Below are 21,250 nucleotides of genomic sequence, written 5' to 3'. Positions count from 1 at the left end.
GAGTAAAGTTGTACATAAATGTTTATGGAACAACTTGTAAAGCAAAAAATACGACAGTACGCTCCAGAGTTTTGCAGGCAGGTATTTTGAGCCGCTATGAATCTTGATGTGTTTCCATAAAAATGGAAATCTATAGAAAAATTATGGGTATTCATTGGGCCGAAAGTGTGGGAAGTTGGAACCCTTGTACTTGTTCACTGACAAGTAGTGTGTGAGTTCAGCATCATATTAGTTCTGCTGTTTTTCAAGCTCAATATTACGTTGTTACAATTTTACTGTGATATCCTGATATGTTATGGGTATTCATTGGTTGGACTGTGAAAACTCATATCTTGTGCCTAGGATACACAGTTTTCAGTTCAGTTTCGTCATATTTGTTCATCCTGGGTGATGGTGAATGATGCCAAATCTTTCTTAAGTCCCTTTTGAAATTACCTGTATTCTTATACTTTGTGTTCAGTCAATTGCGTTTATGACTTTGCTACTAGAAAATGTTCACTGGAAAATTAGACCAATTAGAAACGTTATTGTCTTGGACTGCGTGTTCAGGTTCATGTGTCTCTCATCCGCAGCATCTCCTGGACAAGTTTCTGATCCGCAACACTTCTCCAGCAGAGAGTCAGGTGTTCTACCTGAAGATGAAGGGAGACTATTACCGCTACCTGGCAGAGGTCGCCACAGGAGACGAGAAAGCCAGTGAGTTTCTCTCAAACAACATTTATATAAGATTTATACAAGATGCACATTCTTAGTTGTCTTTTCTTAGTGTAATTTATTTTCATTTGAGAAACGGATCCAAATATTAGATTGTCTTTGATGTTCAGCATGGTCTCTGAACGTGAGAGTTGTGCAGCCACACCTCCATCACACACATGCAGATTTTTGGGGGTTTTGTTAGCTACCAGTGGAACAGGTCTTTACTTGTGCTTCCACACCCTGAATGACTGATTATTGATTGAATGTTGCACAAAATCTTTTAAAACAGAAATAGTTTATGGCTCAGAATGTAAGCCACACTTACAATTCTTACAGGTATACAATATGAAGCAAACACAATGCAACAAGAAATACATGGCACACACCAGGGTTGCATAAAATACTCAATACTTTTCAGTACTGAATGAAATATGTTTAGAATTAACTTTTCGTGAACTCTTTTTTTTTTTTTTTTACATTTTATAATTAGGGGCCAAGCACCGAAGGTGCGGAGGCACCTATTGTATCTGTTCAGATTCTTTTTATTATTATTATTCCTTCTTCTTCCGACTGGGTGTCTATGGCACCCCATAGAACCGTTTGCGGGAAAGTTGTTATGGTTTGACATTCTGATAGAGGACAGTCCCAACATTAAATACACCAATTTTGGTGTCTTTAACTCATTGCCTCTAGTGCCACCACCTGTCCAAAGTTTCACTCAAATTATGCTAATAACTTTTGAACCGTAAGGCCTATCAACAAAATTATGTTTTCCTCTGATTCCCGAGATCATGACGATTCGATCGCACCCTATGACGTCATTTTCCGTCATAAAAATATGTCCGCCATTTTGAATAGTCCAAAAAACCTACTTTTGCGAACTCGTCCTAGACGGTTTGTCCGATTTTCACCAAAATTGAATTGTGCTAAAATGCTGTATTTTTTTTAATGCATGAACGAATTGTTACGAAACTCGGTATGGGTCATCAGTACGATGCCTTGAAGGAGCCTGAGAAGTTTTGAAACAAAAACATTTAATTTTCAAATGCTTATAACTCTGGGCGTGGTTGACTTATTTTCACGAGAGTCATCTCGTTGGGTTCCTGAATCCTTGCCGAGTCCACAGATACCAAACATCCTAGGTTTCGTCTTACGGTTTGTTTAGCGTTGTGATTTAGCGCTTAAAAGACATTTGCCAATAATCTTCAAAACCGTTAGTCCGATCAAGACGAAACCCCCGTTTGAAGTTTGGAAACATAGGTCGCTGGCTATACGTTAATTCCCAAATGCCAAAATATGGAGAGTAAGGGGTAGTAAAATTCAATCAAAGTCATGTGTCAGTCATTTTTGACGTGTTTTTTCATATTTATGTCTATAACTCCGAAGCGAATTGAGATATTTTCACCAAATTTGGCACACGCATGTATGGGCTCATTCTAAGGACACATGAGAAATTTTTTTGGGATTTTGCCTCTTGGTGGCGCTATAATAGAACAAAACATGAAATTCCCATTGACTTCAATACAGTTTTGTGATGTAAAATGCTATACTTAACAAATGCATTGCTGTAACATTATGAAACTCAGAATTTGCCACCAGCACCATCCCCTGAACGTACTCAAAAGATTGAGACAGCGCCACCTAGTGGTCAAAAGTTAAAATAAAATTTCCAAAAATGCTAATAACTTTTGAAAAAATATGCCTATTGTAATGACACTGGTCTTAAAGGTACAATATGCAGGATTTTTTGCCACCAGGGGTCGCTAACCTCTTACAATAACAAAGGCGTATATTAATGACGTATATTCAGCATTAAGCGGAATTATGGATCTTGTCGTCAAGCTGATGGATCTTTTATGGATGAGTGAATAGATTGATGTTTTTAACATGACTGTGGTATGAAGCAGGACGCGATTGCTAGACGTATACCAGCACCACACGCAACGCGAGTCCTGCGGATATAAAGGACATTTAATTCTACCGAACTACACGCAAGTGCTGAATTACTCACACAGGTCAGTTTATTAGACGAATTAAACTTGAGGTAACGCAGCGCTGTTTCACTTGCTCTAACAGTTACACTATCTCACTAAACGGCATTTGTGGGTGGAATGTTGTTAGTTTGTTTGCTGTATGAGACTAAGCTAGATTAACATTAGAGAATAACATACAGATCAACATTAGAGAATAACATACAGATCATATTCTAACTTTTCATCATGTTGAACAAAATAACATTGATTAGTTTTATGTACATTTGCTCACCTGTCTAATAAAGTAACATGCAACACTCGCGTCTCTGTCAAGTGGAAGTTAGTCGCGGACGTGGAGCTCTCGGCACCTCGAAAGATGTTGATCTTCGTTTTAGTCCTCTTTTTGTCTCAAAGTCTGCTTGCCATGGTCCAAAATGTTTGAACAAAACAACAGCAGCATGAGCGTCCTTCTAGGCATAACGGGCATAACCCAGTTGTCAACGTCTGTCGCCATGGTTACTATTGCAGTACGAGGTCAAACCTGGCGGAAACCGGGGGTAACGCGGATATGACGCCATTGACTGGCGACTCCTCACCCCTGCTCACACGTCCAGTTTCCTTGGTTAAAATCGCAATTTTCTCACGATTTACAAATAGTTGGAAACATTTGGGATATTGTAAGTAATCAACTAAACAAAATATATAACATTGGCCTAGTGGTTTTTGGATATTTTACTGCAAAAATCCTGCATATTGTACCTTTAACAGATTCCTTGGGTCATGCCGAGAACATGGATACCAAGTTTGACGTATCTTAATTTACTTTCAAAACCTTCTTTTTCGAACTTCTCCTAGACCATTCGTCTGATTTTCACCAAAATCGAATCCTATCATCTCCAGACCATGCCGACTAAAAGTTATGTATTTCGTGACGATAGACGAACCCGTTTTCGTATACCGCAGCAGCAAAGTTGAGGCATGCTGGCAAAATGACTAAGTCTTTATCTCTGCAATGCCTTGACATTTTGACTCCAAACTGTGTATGTGTCATTGTCACCTCACTCTGACAACATCACATCGATTTCGTAACTGCGCCACCTATTGGTCGAAAGTGATAATCCATTAAATCATCTTAAAAGTTACTGTATATATGTTTTTAGCCATTTTCTTCATTTTCTCTTAATGTCTTTAATTGCTCCTTGCTGCAATTGGTCTGCCACTCCCACCCATGATGGCATCTGTTGCCGCTTCTTGCGCTTGGCCCCGGTAATAATAATAATTCCATTCCACCAGTCTTTATATTTTGGATAAATGAGATATCTTAGAAAATGGCATAATGTTAATTAGGGCTGGGTATTGACACAAATTTTCCGATTCAATTTCGATTCACAAGTTTTTGATTTGATTCGATTCGATATCGATTAATTTGGATATATGTCTGGGACAGTACATGGCAGATTTTCTCAAGGGGAAAAAAATCAGTTCACTTTACTAGCTGACTAACGAGTTTATGGTCACTGAATGGCTTTTCTGAGGTAAGTGTAACATTGTGACATTGTTTACAAGCTGTTTTATTGATGTCTTCCTGTGGTTGAAACACAGGAAGACATCCTCTCATGCAATCGCACAGGAAGAGCGATTGCATGAGAGGATACGGATTTCGGTAAGTTGTACGGTATTTTTTAACACCTTCTGATGTGGATTCACGTTTATTTTTAGTGCTGTAACTTGTAGTAAAGCGGAAGAGATGATCAGTTCTCAAGCGATTCGCTTGATCTGAGGCGACAACAGCAATCTGTCACGTCACATTAAAGAGTGCCAAAACTGTATTTATTGTTTGATTTTCATAATGAATGGACAGAATTTGATATCTTTTCATATAAGTCTTTTTATATCAAAAGTAACAAAGCACAAAGCTTATTGCGAATTATTATTATTATTTTATTTATTTTTTCTGGGATGGGAAGCACGCTACAATGTTCTGTTCATTTATCAACTGAAAACAGCATAAACATCGATTCTTGGGATTTTTAGAATCTATATTGGTTCCTAAAAATGAGAATCAATTAAAATCGAGAAATCTATTTTTTTTTTTTTTTTTTTACCAAGCCCTAATGTTAAAGGGTTTTTTAAGAGCCTTTTATCAGGGACGAGCCAATGATGCCTTAAAATGCTGTCCATATTGACAGCCCACTAGGTTTTGGAACAGACCTATAGTGTCCCCATGAAGAGTCTTACATAACTGCCAATATAACTCTTGTAGTGAATTTAATACCTTTTTTTACTCATTTGTTTGTCCTTGAGCTAATATACTGGCTCTGCTCCAAACTCTCCAGCTGCCAACCTAGAGAAATCATAGGCACGCCAACACGAAGGCTGCTCCAAACACTATGCAGCAAAATGATGCTGCTTATACCCAATCCCTTTTTTTAGCCAACATCTATTGCAGCATCTCATGAACTGTCTCATGAATACAATCTAAGAATGCATTACTTTAAAGGGGTCAAATTATGCTTTTTTAATGTTTTTCTTTAGTGTGTAATGTATCTGTTTGTTCACAATCTACAAAGTTACAAAGCTCATAGTCTCCCACAAAGTTTTTTTTATTGTATTTAACAGAGAACATTGATCCAGACCTGCCTAAAATTCCTCCATCAAAGTCCAGATATTAATTCCTCAAACGTCCATGTCACAATGTGAAATATTAGCATAATGCCCACTCAAAGGCATGCGCAATGAAGGCAAGGTTTCTGTGAATTCAAGTGTTGTCGTCATGTCGCTGTGTATTTGGACCACTTTTGCTTTCTGAGGTTAAGATTTATTTATAAAGCTGTTCCTGAGCAGTACAACCCAAAAGTTTGCTTGTGCACAGCGCATTTTACTGAGGACAGCTTCCTGATCCTAGGAGAGGACAACACAGGCTGTATACAAAGGCTACTTACCACTGTGTAATGTTCTGGGCTGCGTTTCCCCAAAGCATCGCAAGCCTAAGTTGATCGTAGAGACCATTGGTGGCAATTGTTCTACGATCAACTTAAGCTTACGATGCTTTTGGGAAATCCAGCCCTGCTCAAAACTCCTAATAAAGTTCAAACATTATTAAAGACAAATGAACAGACAATAGAATAGTAAATGTACAAATAGTTAGGTCTATTAGTAGGGGTGACCCCGAATAGTCGAAGATTCGATGCTTCGATAGGAGGAGCCTGATTCGACTACCAATCTCACGGTCGAATCTTCGCAGATGTGTTATTAAACGAGGATTATGTCATTTTGGCTATATGAGTGTGCTCAATGTCTGATTTCACATAGAACTACTGGTTTTCTGTCAATACGTTAATATACAGCCTATTATGATAATGCTGTCAATAAAAATGTGCAAAGAAAGAAGCTTTTAATAAATATTTTTTAACGTGCGTGCAGCGTGAATAAATCCAAACACCCCGTGACAGATTTAAGTTTCACTTTCGATCCGTGACCGAGAGGAGCGTCTTGTCGGCAGGGATTTAAATCTTTAAAAATGTCTGGGATAAGAAAATCTAAAGATGCACACCATCAGAAAGGATATTCTCCAAGGCTGGATTTAGCATCAGGAAAACCATGATCGCACTTCTGCCGAACAACGTTAACAGGTTGGTTTTCCTCGGGACATTCTAAAACGCTTAACGTGAAAAAAGCTTTTAAAACGCTTAAATGGCACTTTTACGAGCGTAATGTATGTACACACCTTAAGAAACCATTCCATGTGCAGATAAGCAGATGAACCCAGAATATGAACGCAACGCGTTTCTCCTATAGAAAGTCACGTAAAGCTTTTTCTTTAACGTTTTTTTATGGGAGGAAAATGCTTAACGTAGCCTATAATAAAACGCGTTGCGTTCATATTCTGGGCTCATCTGCTTTTCTGTAGGCTATATAGTATGCTTTATTAATAAGGTGTGTACAGAATTTGATCTTTTAATATAACAGTTTTAGGACAAAGCCGTTAAGCGTTTTTCACGTTAAGCGTTTTAGAATGTATTTTATCCGCGCACACAATTTGAAAAGACTCAAACGGACACAGGCCGAGTGAAAGACTGGATTTAGTTTTTTCGATCAGGTATGGGTACAAGTGATTTCAAAACATTTCAGCCGGTTCTAATTAGATTTTTGGATACTGTGAACACGTTTAGCTAAAAAGACTGCCGCTCCAGTTTAGCGTTTATTGTTTTTCTGCAGTTAAAAAGACAAAGTTGACAATCCTGGCCATACTTTCGTTATTTTAATAATTTCTTTATTTTTATTTTATTAATTGATCACTCAGGGTGATCTAATTTAACTATTTGTGACTTGTGTTTTGAATATTTGTTCCCCTGCACTTTAGGCATTTTGCACACATTTGTTCTGCTTCTTGTGACTTGATTCTGACTTATTTCGTTTTGTATTTTCATTTATTATAAATGTATATTGTGTTCTTAATTGTTGATTATTTTTCAGTGCATCGATGTTTCCCTGTAGGCCTACTTAGAGCATGCTCGTACAGGCAATTCAGCCGATTTAATTTGATTTGCATGTGAAATGCAAATCCTATCTGCAGTGTGGCCTTTCTGCAGTTATTTATGTTATTTCTTAGTTTTATTGATCCAAAATGTTTTTATACACTTGATCTTCTATATCTTTGTGTGATGTTCTGTACATCGCGGCTTTAAAATGTTAAAGCCCCGCCCACTCCCCAACACCACACACATGATTCGACTATTAGTCGACTATAGGCAGGACTTGACGAATCTGATTCGACTATGAAAATCCTTAGTCGGGGACACCCCTATCTATTAGTAGTATTCAGGTATAGAGATTTTATGTGAATCAAGATCTCTTTTGCCTCTTCTTGCATTTGAATGGTTTAAAAACGTTTTAAATTGACAAGACTTAAGGTGTATTCACACCAGGAAAGTCCGATAGTTCACTTGGTTTGGTCCAGACCAAATACATTTTTTTTTTTTTTTTGGTACGGTTATCTTTCACACTGCTCTTTTTGCAAATGAACCAAAATGTGTAAACAAAACCACACGTGTGCTAAGGTCGTCCATTCATTGGACAAGGATTCTCAAGTAGGGAAATCAGGAAGTGCAAAAAAGGCTTAACGTAAATTAACGCAGCATCATCCTTGTATTGTAGGCTAACTATCGTTACATTATATGAACTGCAAATGCTTTTTTTTCCATCTATGCGCGATTAGACTAAAGAGAACGCTCTGTATGTGAATGTCCTGATGCACACACTCGTTCATTCATTCCATTCCAATGATGCACACACGACGCGCAGAAAGACGGGCAACAGATAGTAGGCTACAACAGATCACTTTCCCATAACGCAACTCCGACTACGGAAGCCTGTTAACTCAAAGGCGCAGTGCTTTCTTGCAATTGGGTCAGTTTATGTTCACACCGTAAACAAACCGTACCAGAGTTCGTTTGGAACCGTACCGAGACCACCTCTTCAGCTGGGTCTCGGTTCGGTTGTTTGGTCCTCACCCAAGTTCGATTGCTGTATTCACACCTGCCCAAAAGGTCCGCACCAAGGGGGGAAACGAACTAGAGTTCGATTCAATCGAACCAAACAAGGCAGGTGTGAATACACCCTTAGAAACGCATGCAAATAATAAACTTTCACTATATAATGGTTAAATGGGATTAATCTGCAAATCACATGTGTTCCGTACCTTGCGGCCTTGTTCGTATCAACTACGATCTGTTGCACCCCTAATTAGAAGCCTTGGAAGCTGAAGCTCGCGATTATGGTTAGGGGCGTTACATTTCCGACACGCTTGAGATGTTTGGCCAATCACAACGCACTAGGTCACCTGGCTAATCAGAGGAGGGGCTTTGTATAAATCAGCACATTTCAGACACTGGGAATAGAGGACTTCCAATAATGTACAGTATGTGAAAAATTATGTGCTTTGAACATTAAAGCTTGTTAACCTATTCTATTACACCCAATAATCAAAATAATAAACTTTTAAAATAGCATAATATGACCCCTTTAAACCAAGTATTTCAAATATAAATACATTATTAGATACTTTAAAGAATTTATTGAAAATAACCCAATCTTATTAAATATGCTCTTTATCCAAATATATGTGCATTTTTGTGCTTATTAGAATAGTGAGTTGTTAGCTTAGCAACAGTTTGGAAGAGAGTGTGAGGAGGTTTCCTTAAAACCACTACCTGATCGTGTTTGATGCTTTTGAACTCAAGGGGTCAGTCAGTTAACACTCTTAATAGAGTTAGAATCACATGAAGTAGCCACAGACTCAGTTTTCATTAATTATATATTTGGAAATGAAGGATGGAGGTTTAGATCTGAAGGTCTTGTGTCCTAGTTCATAAAGCTCTTGAGACACAAGCTGCTTGCAGATTAATTTGAGAACGTCCAGTGTGACGTTTTCTGCCTCCTGTGCCTATCCTCGCGGTTGCTAATATCTCTACTTTATTACAAAAAACTAGCCCAATCTAGTGATTTGGTTGTGAATTGGACAGCAAGTTGCAGTTGTTGATTTTTGTGTGCATCTAGCAAGGGCCGTGCAAATGTTTGTTACTGCAGATTCAGGACTGCACAATCCTGCTCCACCTTCTTTCATTTCATTAATGAGGCTATTGAGTGATTTCCCTTCACATGTGGTCTTTGGCTGAGTATGTCTGTGGACGTAATAATTCACTCTTTCCGATAGATGCACGAGGTTATTAGGGCTGCTTCTTCTCCCTGCAGGGTTTGATGAATTTTTAAGAGCCTGGTGTGTTTCTATGGCAGCACAGGAGTGAATGATCTGACTGGAGCTGCCATCTGTGGAAATGACAGGACCAGACTGTGCTGCAGATCCTAGATCAGTCTATGTTTATATAGTATTACAGTTAAGCTGCAGGTTTTTTATAGATTCTTATGAGAGAGGAAAGAATATCGCTGATCTATTTGAGCTTAAGCATCCGCTGACCTACTACTGTCAGTATGATGGGCTGCATGATCATCGTCATGGCAACAGCATCTGGCTTATGTGTGTTTTCCAGCTGGGTGTCAGCAGTAGGCAGAACCTCCTGCGGGTGGGTTTAATATATGCACCGCTTGGTCACTGTTTCCTAAAGCTCTTCAAATGAACAATTACTACTGCTCATCAGGCACGGAGCGTGAAACACTTTTACAGAGCTGCCTATCTTCAAATATTTATGTATTTCTCTTGTGGGGCACAGATCAATACAGGCAACCGCAAGTGAACTATATTGACTATATGAACAAAATGTTAAAACGTCTGTTTTAATGGTCTCATACACAAGGCAAGGAGAGGGCATGAAACTGTCTTTAGGACACTGGCCAAATAAAAAGCACATTTAAATCCGCTTCAGCAAATCCTTAAGAATAAATTGTAAATATTTTACATGCACTACTTCTGTTTTAATATATTTTAAAATGTAATGTATTCCTGTGATGGCAACTGAATTTTCAGCATTATTACTCCTGTCTTCGGCGTCACATGATCCTTCAGAAATCATTCTAATATGGTGTTTAAGAAACATTTCTTATTTATATCAATGTTGAAAATTGTCGGGCTGCTCAATATTTTTGTGGAAACTGTGATAATTGTTTTAGGATTATTTGATGAATAGAAAGTTTAAAAGAAAAGCATTTATTTGAAATAGAAATCTATTGTAATATTATAAGTGTCTTTACTGTATTTGACCTTGCTCAATGAACATATATTCATTTCTAAAAAAACAAAAACTCCAAACTTTTGAGTGGTAGTGTATATTGTTGGCCTTAATTTGTTCTGTTTTGTAGGAAAGTATGAAATGATTCTTGCATAAATAATGTTTGTGTTTGTTTACAGATATCATCCAGAAGTCTCAGGAAGGCTACCAGGCCGCCTTTGACATCAGCAAAGACAACATGCAGCCCACTCATCCCATCCGCCTGGGCCTGGCTCTCAATTTTTCAGTCTTTTATTATGAGATCCTGAACTCTCCAGAGCAGGCCTGTGAACTGGCCAAGAAGGTTAGAATGGATGCTCATGAAACTCAAAGCTCATACACAATAATGCCCCTTGAGCTTTTGTGTTGAATGAATGTAATGCTTAGTATTATTTATTTATCCATGTATCTGTTTTTATGTAGGCTTTCGATGATGCCATTGCTGAGCTGGACCAGTTAACTGAAGATTCGTATAAAGACAGCACACTCATCATGCAGCTACTTAGAGACAATCTGACAGTGAGTTCTTGTTTTGTGATATTAACCCAGTTAGGATATACCGGTATGTGAAGAACTGAGAATTTCTTGACTGATAATCATGCAGATAACTGATTTTGCTAGCATTTAACCCTCACCTAATTAAAAACAACGTATTATAATATCATTATAATCATAATAGGAATCAGTAAAAAAAACTCATACAGATCGGGCATTCATTGGCATTCAATTCATGTCTCAATTAGTACAATACAGCAAGTTTATTTGTTTTACTTGTACAATCTTTGCAGGTATTCAAGTGTGAAAATCCTTAAATGCTTGTTCGAGGTGTTCATATGTGAGATACTCTTGTATTCAAAAACAGCTAGATGGTGTTCATGCGGACGCGTCGAGTATAAACAATGCTTTACGCTTTAACCAGCTCAGCCACAGTAACAGCTTATATTAGCCAGCTAAACTTTTACTACCCTGTTGGAAAAAATATGTAGTTGGATAGTTTCATGTGGTTCTTCTCCCTCGCTGTATTATGGGTTTGCTATGTGGCGTGGGGAGAAATTTGCTGGTTATGTTTGTGAGACAATCAGCTGATTACTATTATTATATATATTATATTATATATTAAGATCCTCACTTGACTATGGCTTTGTTAACTTTATCCATGATGTGGTTCATAATGGACTGTGGTACAGAAACAGTGACAATGTTACACACTCTTGGCTTACTCTGTTATCAGTTATCTACAGTGTTGCCAACTATTTTCAAAGGAAAGTAGCTAAGGCTCCTCACTGAACAGAGGAGACCCAGCTAGAGAGAGTGACGACAGGGAGAAAGCAAGACCTCACGCTCACAGGACAGTACTGGCAACATTTGAAGGTTACTGAGGTTTGTCCAAAAAGTCGCTAAAATTGTCGCTAGTCGCTTTTTTGAAAAAATGACGCTAAAGGGGTCTGAAAAGTCGCTAAAAATAGCGACAAAGGCGCTAAGTTGGCAACACTGGTTATCTAGTTATCAGTCAAATTAATTTTTACTTTGTTTATATAGTTTTTCTTTTTTACCCAACAAACATAAGGGTACAAATAAAAAAATCAAGTGCAAATACAAATACAAAAATAAGATGGTTCTTAATAATCACCCTTTATTAAATGTATGAACACTGAAACCCCCTGTTAACAGGTTAATGTCACATTTCCCATTCCATGACTAGTAAAATAATCGCAACGTATTCTCTGTAAAATTGCGTAATCCGCAGGGTGATGGACACGGAGATGGGTAAAAAGGTTGGTGGCTAGCTACACATTCTGCAGCGCCGCGTCGCGTGTAGGACAACTCGAGGTATCGCACACCGGACGCGCACTTTCTCAGTTTATGGCCAGCAGTATTCTTATGTTTAAGGAGATTATGAAATTAAGATAATGTCTGTACTATGTTGTGATTGTACTGTACAATTAAATACAATAGTTGCTGAGTCTGTGATCTGAACACTTTACCTCAGAGGAGCATTAACTGAATGAATTAAGAATATCACCTGAAAATCCCATAACATCAGCAATTTTCATGCAAGCGGCTGATTTCTGTAAATTAATGTAAAACTAAATGTACATTGCAGCACAGAGTGAAGTCATTTACGCTGATCTGAGACAAATATAATGTAAATTTAATATAAAACTATGTAAATGGCGCTCTGTGTCGCGGCAGGATTTTGAACAAGAGCCGTTGCTGGGCGCCGCGGACAGACGCCGAATGGCACAACCGGTGTGTGTACACTCGAAGAGAAAATGTGTTCGAATTTTAAAGACGTGGCGCTGCGCTTCTCGTCCGGTGTGCGACACCCTTTAAAGTGCTGTTTTCTTTTGAGCCGAAGAACTCGCATACAGGCGAGCTTACTTTTTTCAGGTGTGGACAGTTTCACTCTCTCGCTCAGACGACATTCTTCTCAGAGTAGCTGCGCGGCCCGGGCTGCGTTGTCTTTGTGTCAGCCGCAGTACAGCCACCTGAGAGGTCAACCAGGTACTCGCGCTGGAGTATTTACGTGTCATGTTATCATAACAGTCCTATTCATTTTAAACATCGTGGTTATCGCCAATACCGGTATATTGCCACACTCTAAATTAACATGTCGATATTTCAGGCTTTGAATATCACGATTATCGTCAACACCGGTATATTGCGACACCCCTAATACACATATAGCTTTATTGAAAATGTTACTTAATGGAACATAGCCAAAAATATGTAAAATTCCATATTACTTACTGATGATCCTGATTATAAAGCTCAAACACAAGTTAACCTTGTATATAGATCTTAAAATAATTCTCAGAGAGCGATGTGATGTTACTTGGCTGTATCTTTCCATGCGCGCACACACCGATGGATGATGCCGGTTTGGTCTTACGTCCACATTACAAAAAACAATGGTGCAGGAAAATATGCTGTGCGCTTTATCAGTTTAAGTTTTCAAGATGTGTCAAGTTCCTTTCTACCCTTTTAATTTTCTGTGTTTAAGATGTCAGAAATATACCGAAATGTAAGTGGATGAATGTGTCGTCTTTGATTTTCAGCTGTGGACCTCTGATAATCAGGCCGACGGTGAGGACACAGAGGAGGGCCGGGAAAACTAAAGCCAACTCTACAAAGAACCTTTTCAGTCAGCACAGCGAGAGACAACACTGACGCTTTTACAGTTCCAGCTTCATACTCACCAGCCCGTCATTTGTGTGTGTGTGTGTGTGTGTGTGTTTGGATTTGAGAGTGTGAAGGAAAGACTGTGTTTGTGTACGTGTGTTTGTTTGGGGGGGGAGGAGGGGAGGAGGGGGACAAACAGAAGTTGTTTGTCTTTAAAATGTGTTAATTGTGGATTGGAGAATGCAATATAGTTTGTTGGCTTGATGTGTGTTCATGTAAAAATGCTCACTGGGATGCTTCTGCATCACTGATGCGAGTCACCATGAAGCCAACATCAACTTAGTTGTAGGTGCATATGTGAGAGAAAGAGTGAGTATGAAACCGTTTGTGAGTTTGCTAGGGGAGCAATTAGTGATGGGTTTCTTGTTGCTTAGACTGAATTCTTCATTTTCATAAAGAATCGTGGGAAATAAACCAAAAGTCAGTATGAACGAATACTTGTCAGATTGGGCTTGTGCAAGACATTCTACTTCTGTTGTCAAGTGTTTGATTTCTCATTGGTGAATAACGCATCCAATCTCTCTGTTAACCAGACCTAAGATCAAAAAGACTCGACACATGGCTTATACTGTAACTTTGATATAAAAGTCTTGTTACCGGAGTAACGCTTTTCATGTGCTTATCTGATTAATACTGTTTTCTATTAGGATTTTCGGTTTTGTTTTATTTGTACTACTACTTACTAAATCTGTTTTTAGTTTGTTTTGTTTACTCTTTTGATACTTGCCTAAAATGCATGTGGCTTTAGTTAATCAGGGTGACTGGAGTTGGCTGATTGGGCTGCCTAGAAACTGTCTTTGAATTTTCATACAGAACACTCAGCATTATTGTTATTTGTTATGGAGGGTGGGCGGATGGATCTGGATTTCATGTTAGTGGAATTAAAACAGATAAAACACAAACCACATGATCTCTTGTTCTTTTTGCCTTGCATTCAGTCTGCCGTTTTTGAAACCTGGCTGTTTTCAAATGATCCTATTTCTGGACTTGAAATATTAATTTAGTTTTGTGCTTGCTTGGGAAATGGGGTTTGTTTCTCGGACACAAAAACTATTAAAAAGGATTTTCAAGTAAAACAAAAAAAGGGGGGAGGCGGGGATACTTACCCAAAATTGAAAATCTGCATAATTTACTCTACCTCATGTTGTTGTTCCACACCTTTCCTGGAACATAAAAGGAGATTTTAGGCAGAGTCTGCTGTCTTGTTTTTTCTCACACAACAAAAAGGAATAGGAAATGAGGGTGTCAAAGCTACTGCAGAGCATGTCAAAAAACATTGACTACATAAGACTTGGAATACACAAGTGCACAAGTTGGAATAACTCCACAGAAGAAAGTTTGGAACAACGTGACGGTCAGTAAAAAAATGATTTTAACTTTTAATCTGAGATGCTGCTTTAATAGAAAACCTATTCTTTGGCTTTGAGTGGTGTTAGTGGTCAAGTGGTTGTCTAATGTCTTCTAAGACCTGATTTACATTCAGAGCAGGAAATGGGTCATATAATCTCTGTGGAAGCTGCAGTCATTTGAGTTTGTAAAGGCCTTCGAATCCTGCACCAGATTCAGTGGACCGCGGGCGGAGAGGTGACTTTCGGGACAGGTGACTCTGGTAAATGCTGACTAACTTGCATGACCTTATCTCACCAGTGTGCTCTAGTCATGAGCACATGTTGATTTGTTGTTCATGTCATGTACTGAGCACACAATGATTACTTTAAATGACATCCTGCTTGTGGAAAACCTGGACCGATATGGGCATTTTCAATTGTAAGTCTTTGAAAAGGTATGTCGATTAATAAAATCTTTACTAGTCATGAACATTAGTGTATTTCAGTGGCTAGAAACTGCTTTTTGAAAGTGGAATAATTTGTTTTAATAATCCAGTAGCCTGTATAGTAATTCAGTTGTCAGGGTGTGTAATTTAACGTATAATATAATAATGAATTTGATACATTTTTATGGAAATTACCATTTGTAAAATTCCATATTTCCAGGTTTTATTAATTATTTATTAAATGTTATATTATACACCTTGAAAACTTGTGTAGTTCAATAAAATTAGGGAATGCACATTTTGGTGGCTAGAAATTGATCTTTGAAACTGGAATAATTCATAAAAAAAACACTGATCCAGTAGTCCAAATAATAATTTACTGAGCAAAATGTGTGGGAACACTGGTTTTGCAGGTATGATATATAAATCTCTGAGTGCTCCAGTTTTCACCACAATCCAAAAACCCGCAGCATATGAATTATCAGTAGGTGTCAACGTGAGTGTGAGAGCCCCGTAATGGACTGGTCATGTGCCCAGGGTGTCCCCCGCCTGTGGCCAGACATGCTGGGATAGGCTCCAGTGGCCCTGCAGAGGACAGATGGATGGATAATATAAATATAGAAAATCAGGGAATTTTAACATTAATTTTTTTATATATATATATATATATCCGTTTGTCCATCCAATGAAATGAACTCTAGTGTCCCTGTATGTCTGGACAGCTGCTTGAAAAGGCACTGTTCCTCTCGGTTTGGGTGTGTCAGCGAAGAGCCTCGGGCTACGGCTGTGGGATGGGCCCGTGTTGCCATGGAGATGGATAGACTGCACTGAACAACAGTACTTATGTGGAAAGAGAATGAGTAATCAGCAGGAAGGGATGGGAGACAGAAACTTTCTCTGAGTAATGACAAAGCACACTGTCATGCGAGACAATGCATGTGGATTATTAAACACTTCAGAAGGAAACTTCGATATGGGCACCACCAGAGCCTTTGTAATGTGAAAGTCGTTTTTAGCAGCATTTACACAATAAGCTCACGATGTTTAAAAGGACAAAGAACACAATTCAGGTTCGGGCAATATGGAAGGGGAAGGATAGCTATATAACAACATTGTTCATCAAATGATTAAATGTATAATTAAAATTTGCAATCAGTCTGTAAATAAACAATGAAGTGTTCGGGATACAATGTTGTGGGGAAAAATGCTACCAATAACTGCATTTGTGGCTTACGCGCACACTCACTCGATAGACAGACATACACAACTGTACTACCAACATCCAGCATAGACATTTGTTCATGTGATGTAATTAAAACCATAGAATGTCTCAGTAGAAAATCCAGATCATATCAAAGCAGTGCAGCTCAGCACTGCGGATATCTGCAGTGTCAGTAGTTCTTCAAGGTCTGTTACTCCCCCTATTGGTGTTCTTCAGCACAGTCATCTGCAGGCTGATCATCAATCCTGTAACTCAGTAGAACTCACTCATGAACTATGATGACTGATAACTAAACAAGTAACAGACTGTGCAAGTAAATTAAAGGCAACACTGATCAAAGACTATCCCCACCTCTCCCTTCAGCAAGCTGTCCTATTTGATCAAAGCAATTACGCTAATTATCACTACTATAAACCTTCAAAGAATCAGTTATTGTTAAATTACTTTTTGGTAAGTGAGTATTTCTTTGATTTGGCAATTTTATGTCCCAGCTTTTATTTTCATTTAACAAACAGACTAACGTAACTAACATATTTTTGTTATATAAAGTAACTAACATATTTTTGTTATATAAAAGTCAAATTAAAACTGTATTTGAAACATTTTGCTTTTTGTAATGCCTTTTATAGATTTTAATGTATTTCCCTTGCCCGTGACCCAGACTTTCAATATTAACCTAAACAATTATAAAAAAATAAATTATCATCACAAAGAATCAAATAAACATAAACTATTTTAATATGTATTATGTATAATTCTTTAAAAATCACAAATACAACAAATTTGCCCCTTATCTTTTTTTTCTTTTCTTTTTTAAGTTACAGTATAGGCTACTTGTTTACCATGGAGAAAACAGTGTCATTTTATTGATTAATTTCCGCTCAACCAATAAGTTTGTCAAACGATGCAAATAATAATAATACATTTATTTTATATAGCGCCGTTAAAAGTTGCTTTCTCAAAGGGCTTCTCAAATAGCATGGAAATGTTATTTAATTGGGTATATTTAGGATACATAAAATGTTAGCTATGGAATTAGTCTTTGCAAGACAACGGAGACAAATGTGACAATGAAACACTGTAGTGGAAATTTTTGACTTCAGAAAAAAAACCTACAAATATCTCAATGCTTCCTTTGATCGTTAATGGATAGTATTAACCGTACTAATACAATTTAATATATAAATAAAGAATAAACTATAAATATTTAACAAAGCCATTTTCAAATTTTACATTAAATTAACTCAATTAATAGACTGTACAAAATGAAATTCAATCATTTCTTTTCCCTTTAACACCTTCGTCATTGTCACAAAAATCAACTATTCGTCGTTCATAAAGCTTATTAGACATATCTACAGGCTCTGACATTTTTCATCCAATCATCATCCAAACCGGTGAGCGACTGTTGCGTTTCTCTCATGCGCGTGCACGGTGGATGACGTACACGCGGGTATATATGTGACGGCTCAGACCATCCCATTCCTCCCGAAACCCCCGGCTGTCAGTGCTGTGTGAGTGCGTGTGTGCTCCGGAGCTTGCCTCGGCACACATTATATAAAAAATAAAAAAAATAAAAAAAAATTTAAAACTTTTAAAAAACCCAAAAAATCCTCCTTTTTTTTTTCTTTTTTTTGTTTATAAATAAAAATCGGTGAAGTGGAAGCTGGAGGCCTTGAAACATCGCAACAACCCTGAAAAAATAACGACAGTCTGTGAGCTCGGCCTAGCGGTTTGCTTGATTCGTTGCATTGGATTTTTTCGCGTTTTAACATTTTTGTTGCCCTTATTATTTGTCATTTTAAACGAAGCACCAAACGCTTATATCGTTCCAGAAATAATCTTTTAGTCGACGATTTTAAATTGTAAAAATTGGCGTGTTTAGAATAGCTTGACAGCTAACTGTATTCTGACGTAGTTGATCTCACGCGCTGGTGCCGCGAAACACCTAAATTCACAAGTTCACAACTGCGACCGAATAGAAAATGAACCCCAGCGCTCCTAGTTACCCCATGGCCTCGCTGTATGTTGGGGACCTGCACCAGGACGTGACTGAAGCCATGCTCTACGAGAAGTTTAGCCCGGCCGGTGCCATCCTCTCCATCCGCGTGTGCAGGGACATGATCACCCGCAGGTCGCTCGGCTATGCCTATGTCAACTTCCAGCAGCCTGCAGACGGTGAGTGTGGTGTAAAATATGCCTTTACGCTAATGACACATTAAAAAATAAATGAAGGGTTTCATCAATATAATGCAAGATTGAGAATCTTGTTAGTAGTGACCATATGCAGCACCATATTTTATGAATCTATGTGTTGTCGGTTGATTATAAAGGGTTTGAGATGAGGGATGCATGCATGCATATACCGCGTGATGTTGCTTGACAGCAGTGACTTGCATGATTGTCATATTTAGGGCGTGGGTGGGGCAGAGTGTGCAGCAGAGATAAAATCCCATTAACTGTCTCGATTGTCAGGAAAGTGTATCGAACACATTGATTATGCCTGTTTGTTCAAAAGTACAAAATTTAATGTGGTTATCAGGAAAATTTCAAAACTTCAAAATGTAGGGACTAACCAATGTCCATGTAATGTATTTTTCACTGTTATTCTAGGCCTAATTAGTCTAGTTATTCAGATTGATATTTTTATTTTAATTGTGTGTGTTTTGTTACAGTTTTAAATTGATGTTTTATTTGAGACAAAATATGCCCTCGTTTTCAGTCAATTTCGATAACTATTGTAAATCTAAGGCAAGACACCACAGGTGAAAATTAACTAGTAAATTTGACCATGTAATTCCCCAGTTGATTAATCAAAAGTACATTGTGACGATTTCACGTTCACATTTCCAGAACAGGAATCAGAATATTGGATAAAGCCAGTTCAAAATTTTTAATTTTGTTGCTGTTGGAGTGTGAGTTTTTTTACAGAAGGGATTTTGGATATGTATTTTATCACCCCATAAATCAGAATTTAAAAAAATAAAAACATGTCTCATTAATGAAATGTCATAGAAGCAAATTATATATGAAAACACCCCTTTGTAAAAACTTTCAGAATATAAATAGGAATAAAACTGGAAAGTTTGCTGAATGCTACTAGTGATGGGAAGTGAAGAAGACTCGGATCTTTGAATCTCGTTCAGCAAAATGAACAAATCTTCTTTCTTTTTTTTCTTCATTTCAGCAGAATATAAGGTTACACTTTATGTTAAGGTGTCATTGTTACAGTGTAATTATACATTTCAGTACTGAGTAATAATAATTAACAAGTGTACTTACTATAGGGTTAGGGTAGGATTCGGATTTGGTTGAGGATTAGTTGCATGTAATTATGCATAATTTACTGTTATTACTATGTTAAGTACATGTAACATTTGTAACAAGGACACTGTAAAATAAAGTGTTACCGAATATAATTAAAATGTTACATGTTAATTGCCAAATTCCCCACCACATCTACTTAAAGGAGACCTATTCAAGGGGACAAAATTCACTTTTATAAGTTGTTTGAACACAGATGTGTGTCCACAGTGTGTGTAAACTACCAGCCTATAATGGTAAAAATCCACCCAATACTTTTTTATAATCCCCATAAATCATCAATCTCAGAACAAGCCGTTTCAAATTTTCCCTACTCCTACGTAAGAGGAGGGAAGCCCTGCCCACGACTGGTGACGATCTGCACTAGATCCCGCCCTGAGTGAGAAGCAGCAGTCCCACATTATAACCGTAAACTAAACCATACCCGCTCTATCTCCATGCAGCATATATTTTCTGTCTCTGTGGGCATCCTAATACAGTTCCCACACGAGCACCTATACAGCGATTTATAGATTAACATGCTAGGCTAGTTGATGAGATGAATAAACGTAACTCCACAACAACTAAGTTATATAAATGTATCCACTAACCATTCAGAAACGTCCATGTACAGTCTAACAGTTGCAGCCTCTTCCTCAGCCTCAAACATGTAAGGCTGCAATCCGCTACTTGGTATTATTGACATTTTTCCTGAGAGAATTTCGGCTGTTATGTTGTTCCAGTATCCGAAGCTTGTGTAAAGGATCGGCCGTCGTCTGAACGGAGGCGGGGGGCAACAGCTCATTTGCATTTAAAGGGACACACACACACAAAAACGGAGCGTTTACCCTCACACCCAAGAAGGGGCAATTTTGACAAGCTATAATAACAAATCTGGGTGGTATTTTGAGCTGAAACCTCACAGACACATTCTGAGGACATCAGAGATTTATATTACATCATGTGAAAATGGGCATACTAGGTCACCTTTAAGCAAAGATCAGATTTCGATTAAGAAAAAACTATAATGCAGCCAAGGCCAAATAATGAGAAACCGAAATTATTAATTCATTGCTTATCTGGGTCTTCAGGCTATGCAGTCTGTTAGTTTACCTCACCTCCCGAGTCTTCGGGTCGAGTAGTTCGTTCTTTTGTCACGTTACATTCTGATAGGCTGAAGCTATGCAGTCTGCACCCCAAACAGAAATTATTAATTCACCTCGACTCAAACCCAAAGGTGAACGACTCAATTGGTGAACTGATCATTTCTGTTTCCGGTACAGACTGCATTGCCTTACCCAATGGGGCTATCATATGATGAACGAACGACTGGAACCCGAAGATTCGAGAGGTGAACTAATCATTTCGGTTTCCT

General features: G+C 38.0%; 2 protein-coding genes across 3 annotated transcripts in view; both read left to right on the top strand.

Moving 5' to 3' along the window:
• Positions 1-14,478, top strand: part of ywhaz (tyrosine 3-monooxygenase/tryptophan 5-monooxygenase activation protein, zeta polypeptide) — a 37,030-nt gene extending 22,552 nt beyond the window's left edge. For both annotated transcript variants that reach the window (XM_056254599.1, XM_056254600.1), the window contains exons 3-6: positions 573-696; positions 10,534-10,697; positions 10,817-10,912; positions 13,453-14,478. In XM_056254599.1, coding sequence (XP_056110574.1) covers positions 573-696; positions 10,534-10,697; positions 10,817-10,912; positions 13,453-13,512 — 444 coding nt within the window. In that variant the 3' untranslated portion in view covers positions 13,513-14,478. The remainder of the gene's footprint in view (positions 1-572; positions 697-10,533; positions 10,698-10,816; positions 10,913-13,452) is intronic.
• A 3,574-nt stretch (positions 14,479-18,052) lies between these two features.
• The window catches only part of pabpc1b (poly A binding protein, cytoplasmic 1 b), a 30,935-nt gene continuing 27,737 nt past the window's right edge, over positions 18,053-21,250 (top strand). The window contains exon 1 of the mRNA XM_056254594.1: positions 18,053-18,750. Within this exon, the coding sequence (XP_056110569.1) occupies positions 18,558-18,750 (193 nt within the window). The 5' untranslated portion in view covers positions 18,053-18,557. The remainder of the gene's footprint in view (positions 18,751-21,250) is intronic.

Source organism: Rhinichthys klamathensis, unplaced genomic scaffold (assembly GCF_029890125.1).
Source record: "Rhinichthys klamathensis goyatoka isolate OS25496 unplaced genomic scaffold, OSU_Roscu_1.1 h1tg000111l_1, whole genome shotgun sequence".
Classification (NCBI taxonomy): Eukaryota; Metazoa; Chordata; class Actinopteri; order Cypriniformes; family Leuciscidae; genus Rhinichthys; species Rhinichthys klamathensis.
Note: the sequence above shows the minus strand (reverse complement) of the source record. Positions and strands in the feature narration are given on the sequence as shown.